This window comes from Cervus canadensis, chromosome 25 (genome assembly GCF_019320065.1).
Source record: "Cervus canadensis isolate Bull #8, Minnesota chromosome 25, ASM1932006v1, whole genome shotgun sequence".
Lineage (NCBI taxonomy): Eukaryota > Metazoa > Chordata > Mammalia > Artiodactyla > Cervidae > Cervus > Cervus canadensis.
This window is the reverse complement of record NC_057410.1, coordinates 26,032,466-26,055,160: the sequence shown is the minus strand read 5'-3', so window position 1 is coordinate 26,055,160 and position 22,695 is coordinate 26,032,466. Positions and strand designations below refer to the sequence as shown.

Below are 22,695 nucleotides of genomic sequence, written 5' to 3'. Positions count from 1 at the left end.
AGCCCTTCTTTAATCTTAAGAGTTTTTATCCATGCATGTAATTTTTTTACAGATTTTCTGTAATATAGAGCCACGGAGTTCTCTCCTACAGATTGGTGTGTGTCATAGTCAACTGAGTTGTATTATATAATTTTTCTTACTAAGAATAATTACAGGATAGAACAGATTTTTTAGAGTAATAAATTAGTTTATATTACACTCCGTACCTGTTATCTCATTATTGCTTTCTTTCTGATGCCCTTGACTGTAAGAGGAGCAGGGGTAGAGTTGTAGCTAGTGATCTTATTACTTGTTCATGCGAGAGTGTGGTATATGTGACCATAAATCAGTCCTGGTGTAGAGGTAGGAAAAATAATTGAGTGGCTCTAGTCTTATTTATGCTTTGGGAAGAGGAATTTTAAAGTAGGCATGATGTCCTAGCCTCAGTATTAGTCTGGGGATGGCTCTTCCCGTTGGTCTTCATCTACTAGTCTAAGTGGTATAAATAATAACTTTAAACTCACCTTTTTCAGGGAATGCTGGCAGATTATGTGTCCCAGACTTCTCCAATGATCCCGTCAATTGTTGTCCACTGTGTCAATGAGATTGAGCAAAGAGGGCTGACCGAGGTAAGAGTCTACCCTTGGAGAGGGTGAGTTTGTTATTTGCGTCAGTAATTAAGAGGTTTTTAACTGAAAGTGTCATCTTGATAACAGACAGGCCTGTATCGGATCTCAGGCTGTGACCGGACAGTAAAAGAGCTGAAAGAGAAGTTCCTCAGAGTGAAAACTGTACCCCTCCTCAGCAAAGTGGATGACATCCATGCTATATGTAGCCTCCTGAAAGACTTCCTTCGAAACCTCAAAGAACCCCTTCTGACCTTTCGGCTAAACAAGACCTTTATGGATGCAGCAGGTGGGCCAGATCTTAATACTTAAATGTGAGTCCCATGGGGGCAGGAGTTTCTGACTCTTCTGTTTCCTGTTTTGTCCCTTGCCTGGTACAGTGCCTGAAGCACAGTAGATGCCTCAGATACTTTGATGGATGAATAACTATTCCATGTTCCCTGTGCTCTTCCTGTCTGAAATGTATAGGATCCCTAACAGGTTTTTTTTGTTGTACTTTCTGTTGTTTTTTTGGTCAAGTTTTAGGTTGTCCTTTTAAACTTGAGCCTTCCTTGATTTCTTTACCTCACGTCCTACGTTTAATCCATTGGCACGTCTCATCAGCAGAAGCCTTGTAAATATATCTTAAATTTGGTCAATTCCTACTGCTGTCTTGACCTCTCTTACCCTGGAGTGCTGTAAGACCCTACTGGTTTTCCTATTTCTACTCTTGCCCTCTACAGTATAACCTTCACACAGTAGCTAGAGGGGTCCTTTCAGAATTTAAATTGGATGATATCCCTCCTTTCTTCAGTATCTCCCATAAGCCTCTCATAAGTCTCAGAATAAAATCCACAGTCCTTAACAGGCCCCAAAGACCCCACATGATTTGGCCCTGGTTATGTCTCCAATATTATTCCCATCAACACGCCTGCCTTCTTTCTTTTCCAGTTACACTGAAATTCTTGCAATTCCTAGACCATAACCGAGCTTACTCCCAACTTGATTAGAGGCCATCATACTTGTTGTCTCAATCTGGAGTGATAGTTGCAGGATTTGCTCCTTTGTTTCTTTCAGGTTTCTTGTTGGATAGCTTGTCCATAGAAACACCTGACCAGCTGGTCAGAAAGAACATCTCCCATTACTTTCTAGTTTCTTGCCTGCCTTATTATTATATGTATCACTGCCTGATAGGTATTTGCTTTCTGAGTGACTCCTCCAGGAGCATGGGGCAAGGGCTTTTGTTTGGTTCTGCTTGATGCTGCGCACTTAGAACAGTGCCTGGCACCTGGTAGGCTCTTAACATGTTTTGTGAACAAGTACCTTCTTAATAGTTGTAAACTGCAGTTATACGTCTGCCTGCCTGGAAACATGAGTTTCCAGCTGCTCTCCCTAACTGCAAGAGCTGTTTTTTTTTAAAGTTCTGATTTCTAATATTGAGCTGTTGGCCAGTATCCTACTTGTTAATGAAACTAGAGACTGATGCAGTCATGAACCTAATCAGAAGTTTCAGAAGCTTACTGTATAGATGAGACTTTGTGGTCGATAGCTTGAAAACCTCTTGTCAAGGGAAAGAATTCTAGGCCTCTTGGTGCTTTCTTTTCATTTACAGAAATCACAGATGAGGACAACAGCATAGCAGCCATGTACCAGGCTGTTGGTGAGCTGCCCCAGGCCAACAGAGACACATTAGCTTTCCTCATGATTCACTTGCAGAGGTGAGTAGAGCAGAGATTTGTCTCTGTGAGTCTGGAGAGTTTGCTACATGGAAGAGAATGGGGGTTGGATGTTAGGGAAGAACGTGAAGGGTGAATTATTTTCTGTAGATCTTATATTTTGGTCTACTTTTTTTTTTTTTTTTAATTTTGGTCTACTTTTAAGCAGAAGGACAAGTCTTCTAACCTAATGCTCTTTTACATAGAGTGGCTCAGAGCCCAAACACTAAAATGGATGTTGCCAATCTGGCTAAAGTTTTTGGCCCTACAATAGTTGCCCATGCTGTACCCAATCCAGATCCAGTGACAATGTTACAGGACACCAAGCGTCAGCCCAAGGTAAGCGGGCATGTTACGTTGTATGAACTCATACAACAAAACAGGACAGATTGATGAGAGGTAAGGCCTGAGCGTTGATAGTTTGCTAACATGTTGGGTGGCTTTTAGGTGGTAGAGCGCCTGCTTTCACTACCCCTGGAATACTGGAGTCAGTTCATGATGGTAGAACAAGAAAACATTGACCCCATGCATGTCATTGAAAACTCAAATGCCTTCTCAACACCACAGACCCCAGATGTTAAAGGTAAGGCCTAAGTCGTGCTTCTTAAAGGGCCTGACTCCCTCTCTGGTTTTTGGCTGGGTGCCCTCTCCTTCCCTTTGCTAGAGCCATTTGAAATACATATTCTTTAGTAAAATTAAAATATTTTTGAGAATTCTAACATTAAAGAAAAAGCTATACAGTTCTACCATCCTAACTTTTTTTCACTTTTCCATGTTCTCCTTTCTTTACCCATATGGATATTTTAAATAAATATAGATATAATAATTTAGATATAATTAGTTCTTATTTCATTTAGCATTTTGTGAGAACTTTCTCTGTTACTGTATGATCTTATTTATCATTTTTATGGTTGTAAACTAATTTACTTAAATATGCTATATTTGGTACTGATTTTATTTTTCAGTTTTTCATAATTACATATACTGATGCCATCAACATATGTATATGCCTTTTTATTTTTCCTAATGGTAAATTCCTTGGAGTGGGAATTACTGAATTGAAATAAAGGTTTTAAACATTTCTGTTTCTTGGTAGGCTTTACCAACTTGATTTCTTAAAGGCTTTTGCCAATTTGTATTGCCACCAAAAGTATATGAGACTGGTTTCATTCCAACTTCACTGGCATTGGAGACCTGTTCTTTTATTATTACAAGTTGCTTTTTAAGGAAGTATATTATTTTTTCTAGTACAGGAACAATCAAATAGATGCTAGATTTGTGAAGTTTGGAGTTTGAGAATGGCTTAAATCAGAAAATGAATGTTAGCTACTCATTGAGCATCGCTTGCATAGTTCAAAAAAATATACTGGTGTGCTATAAAATGATGACAAAAATGACCCCCGGGACTTTGCTAGGTCTCCGGACTTAACTCTTAAGTGTCTCACAGGATCTGTAGCTTAATACTAGTTGCCTTACGAGAATGCTTTCTTCCCCGCCCCGCCTCCTTTAAAAATATGTCTTACCTTTGATTGAAGTGAGTTTACTGGGGCCTGTGACGACTCCTGAGCATCAGCTCCTCAAGACTCCTTCATCCAGCTCCCTGTCGCAGAGAGTCCGCTCCACCCTCACCAAGAACACTCCCAGGTATGTAGAATTGGTTGGCTCAGGAAATAGGAAATGGTCACTTCCTTGGACATCTTCCCCATCATGCTGAAGCTTATTGAAAGAAAAATTGAATTAGATCTTAGCTAGCAGCTCAACATTAAAAGCTGTAAGGATACCCTTTTTGAAAGGGTCTGAAGGTCTTTAGTACTTCCCTCCCTCATCTCAGGTGATAGAGAGCGGCCTACAGAGTAGTCGTGGAGGGTTTCCTACTTTAGGTGATTGTCAAGTAATGTTATAGTTGTTTATTTATCATTTTTTATAGAGTACTTTTCCAGTTCATTTTCTTTTTCTTTAGATTTGGGAGCAAAAGCAAGTCTGCCACCAACCTAGGACGACAAGGCAACTTTTTTGCTTCTCCAATGCTCAAGTGAAGTCGTGTCTCCTGTTACTTGACAGCATTTATTGACTGTGAGGAAGGCGCACCTGTACTCTACTCTGCAGCCTCATTACTACTTTTAGCATTCTCCAGGCTTTTAATCAAGTTTAATTGTGCATGGGGGTTTTATGAAAACTATATATATCTCCTTCTCTTTCTCCTCAAGTAATGTAATATCAACACCTTGTGATGTCTTTGGGAGCTTTTAGATGGGAGATCTTTACAGGGGTATGAAATTCATTGTGATTCTTTTGCAGGCTGGGAGGTACATCCCTTTGGCTTAAAGCCAAACTCCCTCATGTAATGACATTTCTCTGGTGTAATTTCCATGAGACTAGTGGTAGAAGCCCCTGCCTCTTTGATAAGAATGACTTGTCTTGGGGTGGGAAATGGGGGAGCAGCGTAAAGAAAGGTTTGGGCAGAGAATTTAGGATGGCTCCTTCGAGAACTTGGAAATTCCCCTTCCCCTGTTAGGAGGTGAGCTGTAACAATGGAGCCTTCATAGAACTGGGATATGGGGAGTACTGAACTAGTAATGGGAGTGTGCTTGGCTTTAATTTGGTTTGATTAGGTTTAATAGTGTTAAGTGGCACAACCTTGTAAAAGTTATACTACAATTTATATTTATTTCTAATGGGCCTCCGATGGGACATTGGGTTTGGTTGGGGTCAAAGCCAGTTTATTCTTAAGTTGAATTCATTCTGATGCTTAACACCCCCCCACCCCCTTGTCCATTGGAGCTCTCCTTCTAAAGGTCAGTGTACCGTCTGTTTAACACCCAACTAACAAGAGTAGGCTGTAAGGGAAGATTGTCAATATTTTGAGTGGCAAGAAAAGCCACAGTCATTTTGTCTTTGCACTTTGGATGCTGAAATCTTCCTATGGAGCATAGCCACATCTAGATAAATAGGAGCTTTTTCTTCTATTAAAATTATTTACAAAGCCTATCAAAATGCTTCCTTCTATAGAATGTTTCTGACCCATAGTGGCCTGTAAAACATATATTTGGAATAATATTTGGAAAAAAGTAAATAGTTTTTTCAAAATGAATGTGAGATTGATTTTCTTGTCTGGAAGATAACCTTCAATGCCTTTTTAAAGAAAATATATTTCCCCGAAAGTGTCCTAAGTCTATCATTCATTTCTCCCCTCCCCCCTCACCACCTCCCAGCTTCACCACCACCAGGAGTTTGTTTCTGTTTCAGTCTCTTTCTTTTTTTTTTCCAGGCAGAGGATTTCATGATATCAATCCAAACATCACACTATTTAATTCCCCAATAAAACATTGGAATTTTTTTTTTTTTTCCAGGCAGAGGATTTCATGATATCAATCCAAACATCACACTATTTAATTCCCCAATAAAACATTGGAATTTTTTTTTTTTTTTTTGTTTCAGTCTCTTTCATTGTCCAAACTGAAGTCCTGGGTTTGTCCTGACTCTTAACCCCTTATTTGAAGAAACTACTTTAAACAAAAACCAAACTTTCTAAACAAGTCTTTAAGGACCAGAATGGTGCAGGGAAAAGAAAGAAAAACCCAAATGACTGTCTGGCTGACTGCCTGGAACACCCATCACTGCTGGAAGTGCCTCTGGAGTGAGCTGGGATGATTAAGGGAGGGCACCTGCCCTTGGAACTCTGAAGCTGGTGAACAGAATGTATCTGAAATTGAACGTAAACAGTTGCAGGCTTAATATGTAACCGTGGAGAGAGGAGGCAACCTACTGGCTTTTTTCCCAGGAGGTGGTAGCTGTCGCAGCAGGGCCCATCTGCCTCAGCAAATTGACAGAGGATGGGTCCCCTCTCCCCTTTCCCCCTTTACACACACACACACACACACGTGTGCCTTTTAGGATTTTTATTTTTAAACTTTATCCTAAATGCTGTCTCCTTTCTTATTTCTCTGCAAGCTTAGTGTTGGCCTGTCTCCATATTTGCTGTTCTGTAGTATCTCCCCAGGTACATTTTAAGTCACTAATGTGGAGGAAGCAAATGGATTGTATAATGTGAGTGAAGGCAAAAGAAGACCCTATGCAGGAACTGATGGCCCATTAACGAAAAAGGAAATGGTCCTGTGTGTCAAATGTTGGCAGCCAGTTGCTTGGTTTCTGGGCTAGGCCAAGAGACCTTAGCCATGAAAATAATTCTGATATTAGCAGAGGGAAATATGCACCAACCTTCAACTTCTTTAACAGTGCTTCATGTGGAACAGCTTGACTTTTGAGGGCTTTCTTAATTAAATTGTACTCCCTTGATGTGAGATCTATGGCAGGGGCTTGGGAATAGGTGTCACCCCCACCTCCTGCTCCTAACCCTTTCTGACGTTGCCTCTTACTCTGTATTTATGCAGTTTGGCTTTATTAGCCCACTTGCTAATAGCCAGAATATTTACATCTTTAAATCCATTCATCTCCATCCATCTGTGTAAGGCTCCTGAGTTTGATGTTTATTTAACTGGGCAAGCATTACATGTTCGATTTAGGAGCAACAGTTGGTGTTTATTACTGGATATTTAATGATTTTTTTCCTTCCTTAAGAAGGTGAGTTCTTTGCTTGCAGAAATAGAGGGCAAGAAGGCATCTTGAGTTTCCATCAGAAGACTGTAGGGTGCCCAGTTGAGTTAACTGTGGGAAAACAGTCATTTTTGGCTATGAACTGACCCTGTGGCATTGAAAGGGATCTTGAGTCCTAAATTCGTGCTTCAGTTGCCGAGTGGCACAGAGTGACGAGGAGCGCTGTGGAGTGCTGAGAGCAGAGATCCCAGGCTCGCTGTTTTTGTTTGGTTACAGTAGGGCCTCTCTGCCCACCTCAGCCTTCGGATAGGTAGACACATCCAGTATGTGGTTTCCTATTGGGAAGTGTTGGGGCGACCCAGGGCTGTGCCTGGAATACTGAGCAGTCTGCTTGATCATGTGTCACCTTTTCTTAGATTCTCGGCAGGGGTGGGGAAAGAGCTGCTGTGGTGTCCAGACCTGAGAAGCAAGGGTGGCAGGTGCAGAGTTCAAGTTAGGGCAGCTCACACAGTAGGTTCTTGATCCGTGTGCTTTAATGATAATCTCGGTCGTGACTCAAGCTTCAGCCACTGGTGCGAAAAGCTTTTAAGCCTGCAGAGCCGGGGCATGTTAGTCATTGTGCTGTTAGTATAAACAGGGTTTGGAGAGTGGCCACTTCACCTAAGAATTTAGTAATTAAAAAATAAAATCTCCCTGTAGCTGGTATATTTTGTAAATAAGTGAAAGGCCCCAGACCAAGAGGTCCTTAACTTGGGTGATTAGTGAGATTCTTATTTTCGGAGTCTATATTTGTTGATGGTTTCTATTCACGAAGTCAGGCTGAAGACAGCTTGACGTCACCAGGAATAACCTTGCAGTGTGTGGGAGCCTTGTCCTCTGCAGTCGTGTGGGATGGGAAAGGAGGCCACTTTTCAGGGACACAGAGTTGGAAGCAGGAATCTTCCCTTTTGTATACCTTCTCTCTCTGTAACTCTTGCCAGCCTTCATTTAGTCTCACTGTTTTTATACAGCATTACACTTTCATCTCACACAGTTGGACACCATATGTGTGTTGGGCTTAGACACATGTAAATGGATGTTTAGACTTCTAATAAAGCACTTGCCAGTTAATATCTTCTCTGGTCATCAATGAAGATGGAATTAAGAACTGATTCTCCACAAAGCCTCTAGGAAATGTAATGTGGTGACTTACAATATACAGGGTGCTTCCATTTAACATATTTGACCCCACCACACCCATGTGTGGTGGTGGAATAGGTGGTGTGATCCCAATTGATGACAAACTCAGTGAAGTAATTTGACGCAAATTCTCATAAATTGTAGTTTAGCTGGGATTAGAACCTGGAGATTACAGCTCCTGCTCTGGAGGTTAGCTGTGGTGTTTGCTACTTCAGACTTCCTTAGCATCATGGTGCCTATAATATATTTTTAAGTATGTAAATAATTTGACTCAGGGCTGGCTGTATGTGGACATGCCTATACCCTCTCGACAGATGACCCAGAAAGAGCAGGAAGACCCAGACCACTGAGAAAAGCATTGGGACTGGAGAATATTCCTTAATGTTGGGTTGTTGGGTAGGTTGGAGGACCTGGGCTTGGTGGTCTGGTGCTGTCTTCTGTGTGGAAAGAGAGGATGGGCTGGTGGAGGATGAGCTTAAGGTTGTCCTGGTGGGAGTCTGTTCCCAGGCCACCCATGTGCATCTTGTGTGTTCCGAAGCTCAGAGCTAAGATCAGGCAAGTCTCTGAGCCAAAGCCATCAGCCTGCTTCTAGAGACGAGTCAGCGGATTAGCTTATTGGCTTTCCCCTGAGTGGCATTAGCTCTCACCCCGTCTCATGTTCACCATCTGGCTTTGAGTAAGAAGTCTTCGAGTGATCTCTCTTCAGCAGCCAGCTCTGTGCCAGGGCTTTCTGAGGGCTGTTCAGCTTTCTCCCTCATCACCCCCAGAGCCCGGGGCTCTTGGAAAAGAAGAAGCCCATTCGTTGTGTTCACACAAATGCACACCTGGGATCCAAAGAATACTTGAGACTTGAGAGGGAAAAAAATAAGGCCAAAGGAGAATGAGTGCCTGGTTAGTGGCCTTAAAGTCTTGTCAAAACTAACAAGTGGAGGGACTTCCCTGGTGGTCCAGTGGTTAAGCCTTCATTCTCCCAATGCAGAGGGGCGTGGGTTTGATTCCCAGTCAGGGAACTAAGAGCCCATAGGCCGCAGGGCCAACTAAGCCCGCAAGTCACCACTAAGACCCAATGCAGCCAAATGTTAAAAACAAAACAAAAAACCTAATAAGTGGCTCTGTCCTTAGGTGAGTTTTAAAAATGGAGTTCTTGCTACCTGTGAGAAAAGCTCTTTCTGCCTGTGAGATGATACCGTTTGTCCAGATTTTAGTAGAGCGAGCCCTACAAAGGGGCTGGGATTTTTCTTCCACATTGGAAAGCAAAGCCTGGGGGTGGAGGTGCTTAACTGAACCACCTCCCCTCTTCCCAGGGAGCTGGCTGCTCTCCTCCTAGGTTAATATACATCGACTGGGGCTAAATGCTTGATGCTTCTGGACAGAGTCCAGCCCCTCAGCAGAGCAGCCACACTGTGGAGATACAGCTGCTAGCATTAAAGGGCTAAGCCCTTTCCAGCTGCTTTGCTTTAACGGGAACTGCCTGCAGTCGGCAGCTTAATGGCGCCGTCTTAGCCCGCTTCAGAGGAAATGACTAATCTCGGCATCTTCTCAGGGCCCTGGTCTGGAGGCTCGGGGGCAGGTAGCCCTGTAGGGTGGGAAGTGGTTGGATAATTGGTGTCGGAGTGCTAGGTGATGATCTCCTCAAAAATGGCAGTCCTGGCTTTGACAGGGTTTGTGTTTTGTTTTGCATCTGTGAAAAAAGTGGGGTTCTCTTCAGTGAACTCCCTGGTGCTGAAGGAGAAGAGATGCTCACTGCGAGGGGCAGCCTGGGCATTTGAAAGCTGGAATAGCAACAGATGCACGGAGGAGTTGAGTGCATACGAGGGCAATGAGTGTTATCTAAGGAAGAAGACTTGAGCCCTGCGATGCAGTCCCACTTGGGCCTTCCATTCCCAAATCTCAGTTAAGGAGCCAAGACTTGACGGAGAAATGATCATTTCCTTGACTGTAAAATGCACTTAAAAATACAATTTAATGAGAATTAGGTTCTCATAATCAGTGGTATATAACAGTGCTTTTCTTCAGTGACTTGTACAGTAGCAGTGCATCTTATCATCCAGATTGTTTGGCTTGGAAATATTAGCTGTTCATGAGAGGTAGGCTGTTGGCTAGCCCCAACGTGGAGGCAAGGGAACGTTCTACTTAGCTGTGATCAGAGAGAGGTTAAAACGAGGAGTTTCCCCAGGTCTGAGGGCAGTTGCAGTGTAGGAAAAACAAGGCTTAGCCCCAGGACAACTGGTATGAAGAAGCAGACAAGAAATATGTAGAAGAGAATCAAAATCTGCCCCAGTCATGACCCCCAGAACCCTTACATGTGACCCCTGAGTTGGAGAAGAGGAAAAGAAGGCATTGTGGATCAATGAGGCTCTGGCCATGATATAACAACACGTCCTGATAGAGTTCTGAAATCACAGTACAGCATTGAAACATCCAAGGTTCTTTACACGGAGGTGTTAGATAATCTATGCAATCCTTTGTCCAGTTGGCTCACCAAATCTAGAATGCCAGAGGTCTTTCCTCCTTGCGGAAGTGGGGCTTCCTTGGTGGCTCAGACGGTGAAGATCCACCTGCAATGCAGGAGATTTGGGGTTGATCCCTGGGAACATTCCCTGGAGAAGGACATGGCAGCCCACTCCAGTATTCTTGCCTGGAGAATCCCATGGACAGAGGAGCCTGGTTGTAAAGAGTTTGACGTGACTGAGCGACTAACACTTTCACTTTCCTTGCTGGAAACTGGAAGGCCATGTTATGGGCACCGACAAAAAAAGGGGACAGATGGTCAAGTTAAGGAACCTGTTGCCTGGAGATGAGACTAAAAATATAATTTTGCTTAAGAAAGTCTTCTTGCTTGGGTAGAGAGAGGTGTTCCCAAAACTATGAAGAGATGTGTTGAGTGCCAGGACGGAGGTGGGTGCAGAGTGCTGTGGAACTTTAGAGGAGGGAGGAGCTGGAAGCTTCAGAGCACCCGGAGCTGATGACTTGAAAGCTGGGTCTCAGGATGAACCTGGCAGCTCAAGAGGCCTGGAAGCATCAACAGGGCTGGGGAAGGACCTCTGGGTTGGTGCTCTGTAACTGGTCACTGTCCTGGACTGCTGTCCTGTTTTCTCTTCTGACCCGGGGCTGGGCCCCGGCCTGCCTGAGCCTTGTTCCATCTGTCCGCGGGGGTGCAGGGGAGTTGTTGGTCTCTGTCTCTGGCGTCTTCCACCCCCAGCTCCGGCAGAAACTGACTCTTTATCTGACTTAATCAGAGCTCTGAAAAATTTCCATTCCCTGCTTTTCTGCCCTTTAACTGCAGCCTATTAATTAGTGCCTTTGGGCTCCCCAGTCTCATAACCCCCCTTCACTAACCATGCCTCCCCTCTTCAGCTTTTGCTAAATATGTGACTGCTCCTCAGTGTAGCTGCTCCCCCCTGAGAAGTGATTACAGAGCTTAGCTCTGCAGACCCCCTGCCCCAGCTGCCCGAGTGGTGACCTCTTGGCCGGAAGCTTCCTCTTGATTAGCCCTAACCTCTCCCCTCCCTCCGTCCCTCCGCGTCCTCCCCCTGACATTCCAGGGGCCTGGCGTTGGCTGTCGGTTAACACCTCTCTTGCTGGGAGCTCTCTTCCTGTTCCAGGTCCTGGAGAACTGCGCTGTGAGCCCAGAGGGGCTGAGCTGATCACCTCTCCTGACCCAGCAGTCTCCCATCAAAACCCCAATTAGCTTGTTCCAGATCACTTGACCTCATTATAGATTAAAGATCATAGATTTTGATCTATGCTGCCTCTTAAACCTTCAACTCTGTTAGCTGCTTCCCTTTTGTTTACTTTCATCTGAGATTCCAGGTGCTCAAAGCCCTGCTCTTTTCACCGCTTTATATCCACCCAGCCTCCTTTGCTTCATTGAATCTCCCCCAAACCGCAGTCCCTCCAAATGCTTCACCACTGTGTTCTGAGGTAGGCCTTACTTCTCTTTCTTAGGTTTGATTTTTGACTCCTCTTCTGGGATCCTCCTCACTGCCTCCCCATTGTCCCCCAACACACACACACACACACACACACACACACTCCCTCTCTGTCTCCACACAGATTCCCTCTCTGTCTCCTTTATTCAAGCTCAGCCTTGTGTATGGGAAGGAAGTGATCCCTTCTTTAGTAATAGCCTGGTCATGTTAAAAACTGCAGGAGAAACAGCTGAACTTTTCGGCAGAGAGCATGGCAGTCTACCTCGATGATGCTGAAAACCACCACTGAATGAGCTATGTGTGTCAGGCCCTGTTGGGTTCTTCCAGCCCCTTAGGAACAGACCCTGTTTTCCAAATGAGGAAACTAAGGCTCAGGATCCTGAAGTAACTTGCCAGAGTCCATGCAGCTGAGCCCGCGTTTAAACTTTCAACCCTTTCAACCCCTATTCTATCTTTATATGGTCTTTACTATTTAAGAAACAAAAACAAAAATCTTGATGCACAGAATCCTTTAGGTCCAAGTGTTTTTCTTTGGAAAGTGAACGTCTCTGGATAGTTGTCTTGTTCCTCTCCTCTCAGTCCCAGGAGCTCCCTCTGTGGAGCCCCCCCACTGTGCAGCGTGGTCCCAGATTAGACCTGTGTCCTCTTTAAACCCGGGGGAGGCGATGGGGGTGGGGAATGGAGAGGGGCTGTCTGCCAGCCAGTGGGGATGCGACAGCCTAGGCTCTGCGCTGGCATCATCTGCTCCTGCTAAGACAATCATCAACATAAAAGGCTAATTGTATTAATCACCAAGGCACCCGTCCCAGGCCCCCCTCCCTTTCGGGAGAATTATGAATTGCAATTGCAGATGGCTCCGCTGATTGAAGGCAGCACTCAGCAGGGAGAAGGGCCAGATCAGATTACACACCATTAATTAAAAACTTCCCCTGACAAAAGGGAGGAAGGGAGTGCACACCAAGGGTCTGCATGGTTGGGTCTCTGTCCTCCCCAAGCCCCCACCCCCCCATCCAGGCTCCGGTTGTGCCTGTGAAGCCAAGACCCTGGCTGGAGCCACTGAAATTTGGCTCCCCAAAGGCCAGCCCTTCCCACATCCGAGCAGATGGCCAGCTGTCCTATTAAAGGGCTCCAGAGAAGGAGAAGCTAACCTTTGGTTACTCATTCCTGTGTCTAACTTTGGATGCTCTTCTGATTCTAACCTAATTCCTCACTTCTCATGAAGCTTGTCTCTTGCTCTAGTCTATTCTGACAGAGCACACAGCTTTATAGAACTATTTGAGAAAATAGCCCCCAGCTTTCTCTTCGGGCAATCGCCCTTGTCCTCTTGGCCAGGAAGTTCCTGGGACAGAGGTTCCATGCTCTGCTCTAGGGTAGGGGCAGGAGCCTGTGCACCCTCTCCCCAGCTCCCCCAGCCTTCCAGTATAGGCTTCTCAGCTGCTGTCTTCTTGGCTTATTTGGAGCAGTGACTCCCGAGTTCTCCTCTTGATCAATTACCACCTCCCCTCCCTCCCCAGCCGCCCAGCCTCAGTCATTCATTCATCAAACTTTTATTGAGCACCCACTGTGTGCTTGGCTCTCAGGGATGTGGAGATAATTTGTCTAGGAGCTTAAGAGCTTGCTGCAGGAGCTCCACCCCCCTGCCCTCTTCAACCTTCTAGTTCCTGCTTCCTTCCTTTCTTTGGCTGCTGCTTGTATACGCCCCCCTGGAGCTCTGTCTTGGAAAATTCTAAGCTGGGAGCTGTGGAGACCTTGGGGGGGCTGTGGTACTGAGCTGGGTGACCTTTAGCAAGTCAGTCGCACACATGTGCGCGTGCACACGCGCACACACAAACACACACACACATGCATGCCCAGCTGTCCCTGCTTATAAAGGGCACAGGAGGCCCTGGGCTCTGAGAGATTGTGAAGATGAATGAGTGGGGCCCAGCTTGGAGATATGTGAGTGGTTCTCTGCACTGACCGTATTACAGAACACAGCTGCTGTGGCCACTAGCTCTTAGGACTCAGCCACTGCATTGTCACAGAATGGGCTCTGTGGCCCTGTCCTTGGGAGACTGGCAGCCCCTCCCCTATCTCTAGTCCCTTTAGAGACATCATGGGAAAGGACCTATGTTTTTCCTGCTTTTGACTGCTGTAGTGCAGGGTACCATAGTGATGGGCGCCATAGAGATGAGAAAAATTGACTTTTCCTGGCTTGTCTCTTCATTCCAGGGTCCCTCCCCAACCTGACTCCTGTTCCCCCCTCACCCTCTCCACACACACTCACAAAGCTCCCAGGTCAGTAGGTCCAGGAGAGAAGAAGGCAGGGCCTTGGGTAAAGCAGAGCAGATGAAATGAGAAAAGCCTACTCACTTTTCCCTCCCTCTCAGTCATCCCTCTCCTTCCTCCCGTTATCCACAGCAGTTGTATTCAAACCCAATAATTACAGTAACAGCAACAATAATCACCATTTATTGGATTTGTTTTTCTATTCTATCATTTTAACTTGCAAAAACATTTTCCAACCTCTTGTTTAACATCAATCTTGGGGGGAGATTTTACAGCCCATTTTACAGCTGAGGAAGCTGAGATCCAGACAGGATCCCAGGTCATAGGCAGAGTAGATTTATAGCAGCTTGTAAATATTAACAAACTAGGTGAGCCTCTGGTAGTCCTTCAGAGGCACTGAATTGCAAATGTTGGTTTCCTGGGTTATTCCTGACTTCCCACCATCCTTGGGGCATATTCAACAGCTTATGGGAGATCCCGGCAGAGCTGAGATATGTCTGGAGATGGCTTCTTCAGGCCTAGGTCACGGACTCAGTGCTGCAACGGGACCTTTCCCCCTCAGGATTGCTTCTGTGGATACGGCTGGAGTGGAAGGCAGGAGAACACCTGGGGAGAAAGGCCTGTCTGGGCTGAACCTCCCACGCCTGTATCCTGCCCCTCCACTAGCTGGAGAAAAGGTTTCTCTCTGTGCCAGCTCTTCCCAAGGGAGGGGCCCTCTGCTGATTCCTCATTTGGAGGAGTAAGGAATGAAGATCTATTGGGAGGGGACAATCTGGCCTCAGGAAGCCCCCAGTCTGAGGGGGAGCCACATCCCCCATCCACATCCAAGGGCAGAGACATCCCTCCTTGGAGCTCAGAGGCTGGCCTAAGACCAGATTCTTCTGGGAAGTCTGGATCCTCCTTCCAACAGTGGGGTGAGAAGTTAGGGTTCCCAGAGGTCCCCACAGCCTCTGAGCAGAGATCCTGTTTGGGCTCAGATTCCTTTTTCTCCAAGACATGGGGACCTGGAAGCCCAGGGTCCTGCCTGGGGTCCAGACAGGTGAGAGGGAGAATGGTGATGAATTCCCCTGCCTGCCTCTGCTCAGCCCCATTAAAAGTGATGGGAGAGGAGGAAAGACCAGATTTGCTTCCCAGGTTCCTTCTAGAAATGTAATGCTGGGGATCCTCTGCCCACCCTGTTAGGTCAAGGGGCCAAGCCTTCCCACCCCACCTCGCGAGCCCCCCATCTCCCCAGGAAAATCTGAAATCTAGTTATACAAAGCATGCTGTCCACTTTCAGGGCTCTTTTCAGAAGCTTGAGGTCAGAGGCCAAGCTCTATGCCACCTGACACACACTCTCCATCTCAGTGTCCTCTGAGTTGGACTGGGTTTCTTTTTTCTGGGGTTCCTCCCCTTCTGTTTTCTCCATTTCTGCACTGCCCGTGAGGATGGCCAGTCGCTGGGCCAGGGTCTTGGTGTCAGGGAACAGGATGAAGTTGTAGATCAGCGAAGCCAGGACGGCTCCCGTCAAGGGTCCCACCCAGAAGATCTGAGGAGGCAAAAGCAGATGCCCTGCTCGTGAGCTGTCAAGACCACAGGGCGTCTCTGGGATTCCGCCTGCTTTCCAGTGTTGACTTGGTCTCCTGGGAGCCCTGGAGCTTTCTACAAGGTGGCAAATTCGAGAAGCACAAGTCTTGTCCATTGCCCGAGCCCCCCCCGCCCCCAGGAACCCCAACCCTGAGTCTCTGCAGGTGAAGGGACCTCACCTCCCTGGGGCCGGGTCAGGCCCCCACCACCCCTGCCTCCCTCCTCTCACCTCCCCCGTTCCAGCCCAGAACCCTGGCTAGTGCTCCTCCTGTCCCTGCTGCTGTGTTTGTGTGTCTATTTCTGTTTGTCTTTTTCTCTATCCAAGTTTGGAAACTGGTCCAGCTGGAGGAAGTGAATAAGGAAGCAGCCAGGACTTGAGGCCTGGGCCAAGGCTGCCGCGCCGGCCCTGGCCCACTTCTCACCAGTCTACTGGGTGCCCCCAACTTCTTGAGGCGGGCAAGAAAGGATGCTGGCCCTGGTCTTCCGAGCTTAGGGAAACCTCCCCTGGGAGTGAAGATGCTCCGTGGCAGGGAGCCTTGTCTCCCCCAGTGTCTGGGGCCCCCCTGCTGGTGAAAGTCCCTATGGGCATTGGGGCCTCGCCCCTCCCCTGGCTGCCGGCAGAGGGTCTCACCCAGTGGACTTCAAACTTCCCCACGATGATGGCGGAACCAAAGGAGCGGGCTGGGTTCATGGAGCAGCCGGTGAAATAGAACTGGGAAGTGAGTGCAGGGCAGGGCGTGAGCAGCCTGAAGGCAGGCCTGGGAGAGGACAGTCCCCTTCACCCCAGCTCAAGCCCCAGCCCCAGACTGGGGCTCTGGGTCGCCCTACCCTGGGCCTGAGATGGGGCATAGCCTTGGTTCCAAGGCATGAGAAGTTTGGGGAGGGACACTTCCTGGCCCCCAGGGCCCCTGCCACCTCCCCAGGGAGGGGCCAGTGGGTACACAGGCAGGTGTCCCCTGTGCCCCTTACCCCGATGAGGTGGCCCACTGCCACCGAGGCTCCAATTGTGGCTGCGGGGGAGCCCGTGGTCTGACGGCTGTCGGTGGAGGCGAAAACGCAGAGCACGAGCTGGAGGGTCAAGATGAGCTCTACCGCCACCGCCTGGCCGGTCGAGGCACTGCTCCGGACCTGTGCAGAGCGGGCGGGTCGGGGGTGGGTTACGCTGGAGCCAGCGGACTCTGCCCGGGGATGGTGAGCCCTGGGCCCTCGTTCCTCACGGTAAGGGGTGCGACACCTTGCCACCGTCAGCCCCAGGACTTAAGGAGCTAATGGGCTGGGGAGAGCGGTGCACTGGGGTTCAGGTAAGCCCTGAAGTGAGCCCACACGGACACTTACTCCCTGCGGGAGTGAGCAGCACCCCACCCACTCCATAGGGTGGTCGGGGCCACGGTCCAGGGGGAGGTGGGGGCCCAGGGCTGGTGGAGGAGAGAAGGCTGGAGAAGCTGTGTTGCACGATGCTCGCCCGTGGGCTGCCTGGGAGGGGCAGTGCGTAGGAGTGGAAGGTGGGGACTCGGGGACGTAGGTGGAACACCGGTGATTAGAGAAATCTGGGGAGGTGAGACAGACGCAGAGTGCTGGGGAGGAGGAACAGGAGGAAACGGGTGGGGGGTGGGGAGGGGGTGTGGATCGGGGAGGTGAAGTAGGTGCAGGGTCCCCCTGCTGCCCCCACACCTCTCCCCGGCTGCTCCAACCCTGAAGTGCCTGGTCCTCCTCCCACTCCTGGCCCTTACTGTGGCTTCTTCCCGTCCCCCCTTTCCCCACTGTTCCTCACACCACAGTCTCCTTCCTGCTCTGCCTGCACTAAGGCCATGGTCTTTCCCCAGAGTCCTACGTTCTCAGAGCAGGTGTGGAGCACGTGCTCTGCTATATCCCCTCTGCCCTGGCCTGGCCCTCCCCACTTACCACCTGTATATACCTGCGCCTCCCCCTCCCTACACCTACCATATTGACCCCAAAGTTTTCTCGGATGTCCCCAGGCGTGACCCCGTAAAGCAGAGCAGCTCCCGCCGTGGCCCCTGCCAGCTGGGCAGCCACATAGGCCACAGCCCGGGGCAGGGAGATCTGGGAGCCCACGAGGAAGGCCAGCGTCACGGCAGGGTTGACGTGGGCCCCGCTGGCCTTCCAGGTGATCTGCACGATCACGGCCGTGGCCAGGTTGAAGGTGATGGCGATCTGCAGCACAGAGGGAAGCGCCAGGGGCCATCTCAGAGCCGAGCCCACGCCAAAGAACACGTACAGCGCTGTGGCCAGGAACTCGGCAAACAGAGCCTTGCTGATGGTCATCCAGAGCCGGCACACCAGCATCTTGGCCAAGCTGCACCGGCCTGACTCCATCGCGCCCAAGCCTTGGCGCCTTTGCTCCCAGGTCTATGTTCCTCTTCTGGTCTCTGCCTCCAGCTGCTCCAGCCCCAGCCTGCGGCTCCTTCACGGTGCTGCTGCTTCAAGGACCAGGCTGGTCAGACTGGCAGGGGGCAGGTTGACAGGGTTATGTGTGTCTGGGGGTGGGGTGGGAGGTGTGGGGGTGGCCACATGCCTGCCCCACCCTAAACTCACATGACAGCCAAGGAGGGGGGCTGTCCTTGGGCACTGAACCGGAATCCCCCAGGAGTTTTCCAAGCTGGACAGGCCTAAGTCTGCTGCTGGCCGACACCCAGTCTAGGGGCCGCAGGTGACTCTAGGACGCTCCCATCCATGATGTCAGCTTAGAACGAGATCACTCAGATCCCCAAGTCCAAGGCCTATGTCAGCGGGCCCTGTGCGCCCCCCGCCCCCAGGCTCCTAGTCTCCTGGCCCTCTTTGCCTGCAGACTTGGCCTCCAAATGGGCTCACACTATTCTGCACCCCATAAACCCAGATGTGAAGGAAGCTCTGTCCTCCATTTCTACCTAGAACACCACTCTCTGAAAGCTGATGTGAATGGGGTCAGCTTCACTGAGGACGTGTGCCTGCGGGGGTGCAGAGGGGCAGGTGGGGGGGGGGGTTGTTCTACAGCTACTTGGTCACACCTGTGGCAGTGGGTACTTCTGCTGCCCACCAGTCTGGAGTTTCCACTGACTTCACCCTCTTCTGCCTCTTCACAGGGCAGCTTACCACTCTTGTGACTGTGCTGGCCCTAGTTTACCCACACCTAGGCTCTGCCCTTTAACCCCCAGCAATATACCAAGCTATTTTCTCCAACAGCAGTGTTTTGTCCCTAAGAAGAACCTGCCAAGCTGCTAAAATATTACACTCGTCACCTGTTACCCATATCAGAGTGCCCGGGCTGCGGCCGGAGCCGTGTGTCCCTGCCCAGTAAGTGTCCCCTGGTGTCCGCAGGCTCCCCAAATGTGACGTGTCTCACGATGAGATCCTCTTTTCTCCCCAGGCCCCCTGAATGCACTCCTTCTGTTGTCCCCAGCTCAGTTGGAGGCACCTGCGAAGCATCCTTGACCTCACCTTCCTGCCCCCATCCAGCCATGGCCTCAAGTCCTACTGATGCTGAATCCCAAGTATTTCCTGACACTGCCCTCTTCTTGCCACCCCTGCTGCCCTGCAGCCTCCAACCATTCTCTCTGTCGTCTCCCTTGCTCTGCTCCAATCAATTATCCACACTGCAGCCTGAGTGATCTTTCTAAAATGCAAATCTGATCCTGCTGCTCCCCGCTAAAATCCCTTCAAAGCCTCTGGTCGCCTCTGTGAGCTCCGTGCCTGGCCTCCACGGTCCTCTGGGACCCTGCTTCTCCTGCCTCACCTCTCCCCACTTCCTGCCTTGTCCTTTGCCCTCTGGCCTCACCAAATGGCCAGTGGTTCTAAAATACTTTATGCCGGTCTCCCCTTAGGGGATACTCTCTCCTCTCCCTGGAAAGCCCACCCCACATCCTTTGTTTGGGGGAGCCCTGATTGATTTCTGATGAAAACAGACGATCCATTGGAAAAGTCCCTGATGCTGGGAAAGATTGAGGGCAGAAGGAGAAGAGGGCATCAGGGGATGAGATAGCTGGACAGCATCACCGAAGCAATGAACATGAAATTGGGGCAACTCCGGGAGATGGTGAAGGACAGGGAGGCCTGGCATGCTGCAGTCCATGAGGTCGCAAAGAGTCAGACACGACTAGGCGACTGAACAACAACAACAACCTATTCCTAAGGCTCAGCATTGACATCACCTCCCCCTTTCCTGGGTGAGGACTCCTCACCACACCTGGCCATTTACACTATAGTCACCATGAGGTGTTGTCATGGTGTTAATGTATCGCCCCAGTGAGGCGGTGAGCCCCTTAGGGGGGAATGAACCAAGTTTTGTTCATCCCTGCATGTAACCTCTTGCATGGGGATTGGCTCAGTCCTGCAGTAGGTGCTCAATAAATATTTGCTGGATGAATGCATGAGTGAATAAGTTTCCTGACCTCCTGGAGGCAGGTGGCTTTCATGTCTGCTTCATTCCAGCCAGCTCGCCTTACGGCCTTATTATACCTGTCCTTACCTGGGACAGGCCTTCTGAAATCTTCAAGTGAAATATCCCAACTCTGACCACAGGCTCTGTCCATCCACCCTCCCCCACTTCAATTCCAGCTACATCCCTCCCCCCTCCCCTTTCTGTTCATCCCACCTCCTGACTTGACTCTACCCTGTCCAGCCAGATCCCCTGGCATCTCACCTTGCAGTGTCCTCTGTCCCAGCTCCCCATTCTCTGCACCCTGCCCTCCCTGCCCCCCACTGTTTCCCTCCATGCACATTCTCCTCCACACCCTTCTGCTCCCATCTGTGCTGCTGAGCACTGCTGGAGAAACTTGCCCAGCCATGAGACTGATGCCTTGACAAGCCCATGGTCTCTGGCCTCAGTAGGGGGTCTCAGTAATCCATACACCACACTGTCCCCAGGCAGCTCTCTCCCTATTCTTCTAAGCCCTACTTCAAATCTTCCCTACTCTCTTTGAGTACCCTACCTTGCTCTGGCTTTCTTCCAGCAGATCGATTTGCCTCTTGTCATACCTAGAAAGTGAAACCAGCTGGCAAGTCTTCGCATATCCTCCCCCGTCCCCTGCCCCTGCAGCTGCAAGCTCACCTGCAGCCCCCTATGCCCTTGCCAGCTTCCCTCTGGTCCTGAAGAAGAGGCAGCCCTTCTCCTGGGTTTGAGTCGGGGCCCCTCCTTGGGTTCCTGGCTCCCTTTGAGTGACTGGGGATCTCTCTTGGCCATTCCCAGCCTCATCTGTGATTTTCACTTCTCCCTCTTCCTGGCTGGCTCTTTGTAACGTGCCTGGGTAATCACCGAGTAGTGGAGACTCTGGGTTTGGAATGCCTTTCTTCTTTGGTTTTCTTTCAAGACTTTGCTCAAGTTCAATTCCTCTATGAAGCCTGCCCTAATTTCCCCCCTCCAGCAGAGTCAGGGCAAACTTCATAGAGAAGATGGGCTTGGGAATAACTAGTGGCTACTTCTGGCTTTGACCTCCTTGGTGCTGCCACTGTTCCTGTGCAGACTCCCAGGCTTGCGTGGCATGAAGGAATCTTTCAAGAAACACTCAAGACTGAAGGAATGTGGCTGCGGGGACAGTGTGAGTGACATTAGTCCCCGGCACGGAGGGGTGGGGGGAATTCCCTGCCTCGGGGCTGTCCCAGCGAATTTCAAGGGCATCTTCCTCCTTTGCTCCCCTCAGACAGGGTCATAGAGGGCCTGAGGACAGACACTCCCCAGTCCCTGCATATTACCTGGCCTCAATTTCTGCACCTGTACACAGGCACCAAACAGCAGTAATGCCTGTCTACTGAGAACCTTTGAGAAGAAAGAGAAAGCATTTGAATACTGCTGTGTGCTCTGCATCCCTGACCAGTGTTTAACTGCTGTCACCTCAGCTTCGCCACTTTTAAAGTGGAGATGATGGGAATTCCCTGGTGGTTCAGTGGTTAGCATTCTGAGTTTTCACTGCCAAGGGCCAGGTTTCAGTCCCTGGTTGGGGAGCTAAGATCCTGCAAGCTGCGCCTCCGGGCCAAAAAAAAAGTGGAGATGTTAGTTCCCACCTCCCTAATATGTTGTTAGGAGTGAATGTGCCGATGCCTTGGAGAAAGTCAGAAAATGGTAATTATTAGGATTGTCACCTCCCTTCCCACTCCAGTGAGAGCTGTGAAGACCATGCTGGGTTAGAAATTGTCCAGGACAAACAGCACCTGAGGCGCCTGCTCTGGGCCCCGGGGTTGAGAGCCTTCAGTGGGTGGTGGCCCTGGTCTCCTGCTGACATGGAGCAGCGTCTCCTGGGATCCTGCCTGGCCTGGAACTTGGTCCTTCACCTGTCCAGGACAGGTGGACATCGGCCAGAACTTGCTGTAGCCAGCATGTCCCTGGACCTAGCCTTCCAGGGCCCTAGCGGCATGCTTTTGAGGTCACTCACGCTCCAAGAGTTTTTGTCAAGCCCCACACCTGGCTGTCTACAGCTGCCCGTCAGGTAGCTGTGAGCTCTCACTCTTCAGAGGCCTGTCTCTGGGCTCCCTAGACTGCCAGGGTAGGCATCTCCGCGTACGAGCAGGTGTGTGTGTGTGTGTGTGTGTGTGTGTGTGTGTGTGTGTGTGTGTGTATGTGCAACTCCACTTGGGGCAGCGTGAGTACTGACTAAGGTCCTATCCCAGGGCTGGGAAGGGATGGGGGAGCAAGAAGGAGAGAAAGGAGGAGGGGTGATGGGGAGATGATGAGAAGGAACAATAAGCATGACAGAAAGGGAAGGATTCAAGGTCATCTCCCTTGTATCCCCTCACCCACTGCACTAAAACCTGGAAAGAGGAAGCGGAGGCTCAGAGGGTGGCTAAGAGAGCCGACCCTCCCAGCAACCCCTCCTCTTGTCCATCCATCTAGACAGTCAACCCTGTGCCCATTCTCTGCCTTGACCCCTAGCCCTCCATCTCTCTCTCTCTTTTTTTTTTAAATTTTTT

At 49.5% G+C, this 22,695-nt stretch overlaps 3 protein-coding genes across 11 annotated transcripts in view; 1 reads left to right on the top strand and 2 right to left on the bottom strand.

The window, feature by feature from the left end:
- Window positions 1-5,390, top strand: part of RACGAP1 (Rac GTPase activating protein 1) — a 30,592-nt gene extending 25,202 nt beyond the window's left edge. For all 8 annotated transcript variants that reach the window (XM_043447353.1, XM_043447349.1, XM_043447350.1 and 5 more), the window contains exons 11-17: window positions 513-608; window positions 696-894; window positions 2,197-2,302; window positions 2,506-2,638; window positions 2,747-2,882; window positions 3,835-3,943; window positions 4,260-5,390. In XM_043447353.1, coding sequence (XP_043303288.1) covers window positions 513-608; window positions 696-894; window positions 2,197-2,302; window positions 2,506-2,638; window positions 2,747-2,882; window positions 3,835-3,943; window positions 4,260-4,335 — 855 coding nt within the window. In that variant the 3' untranslated portion in view covers window positions 4,336-5,390. The remainder of the gene's footprint in view (window positions 1-512; window positions 609-695; window positions 895-2,196; window positions 2,303-2,505; window positions 2,639-2,746; window positions 2,883-3,834; window positions 3,944-4,259) is intronic.
- Window positions 1-22,695, bottom strand: part of LOC122427692 (tubulin alpha-1C chain) — a 1,128,437-nt gene that overhangs the window by 464,420 nt on the left and 641,322 nt on the right. The window lies entirely within an intron of this gene.
- Window positions 15,318-18,225, bottom strand: AQP6 (aquaporin 6). 2 transcript variants are annotated; one of them, XM_043447378.1, is made up of 4 exons: window positions 17,740-18,225; window positions 16,768-16,926; window positions 16,430-16,510; window positions 15,318-15,760 (listed from the first exon to the last, which is right to left on the bottom strand). In XM_043447378.1, exons 1-4 carry the CDS (start codon window positions 18,130-18,132, stop codon window positions 15,548-15,550), a joined length of 846 nt encoding a protein of 281 aa, XP_043303313.1. In that variant the 5' UTR covers window positions 18,133-18,225; the 3' UTR covers window positions 15,318-15,547. The 2 variants fall into 2 exon arrangements, with proteins under 2 accessions (XP_043303313.1, XP_043303314.1); XM_043447379.1 differs by having other exon boundaries at window positions 15,721-15,873.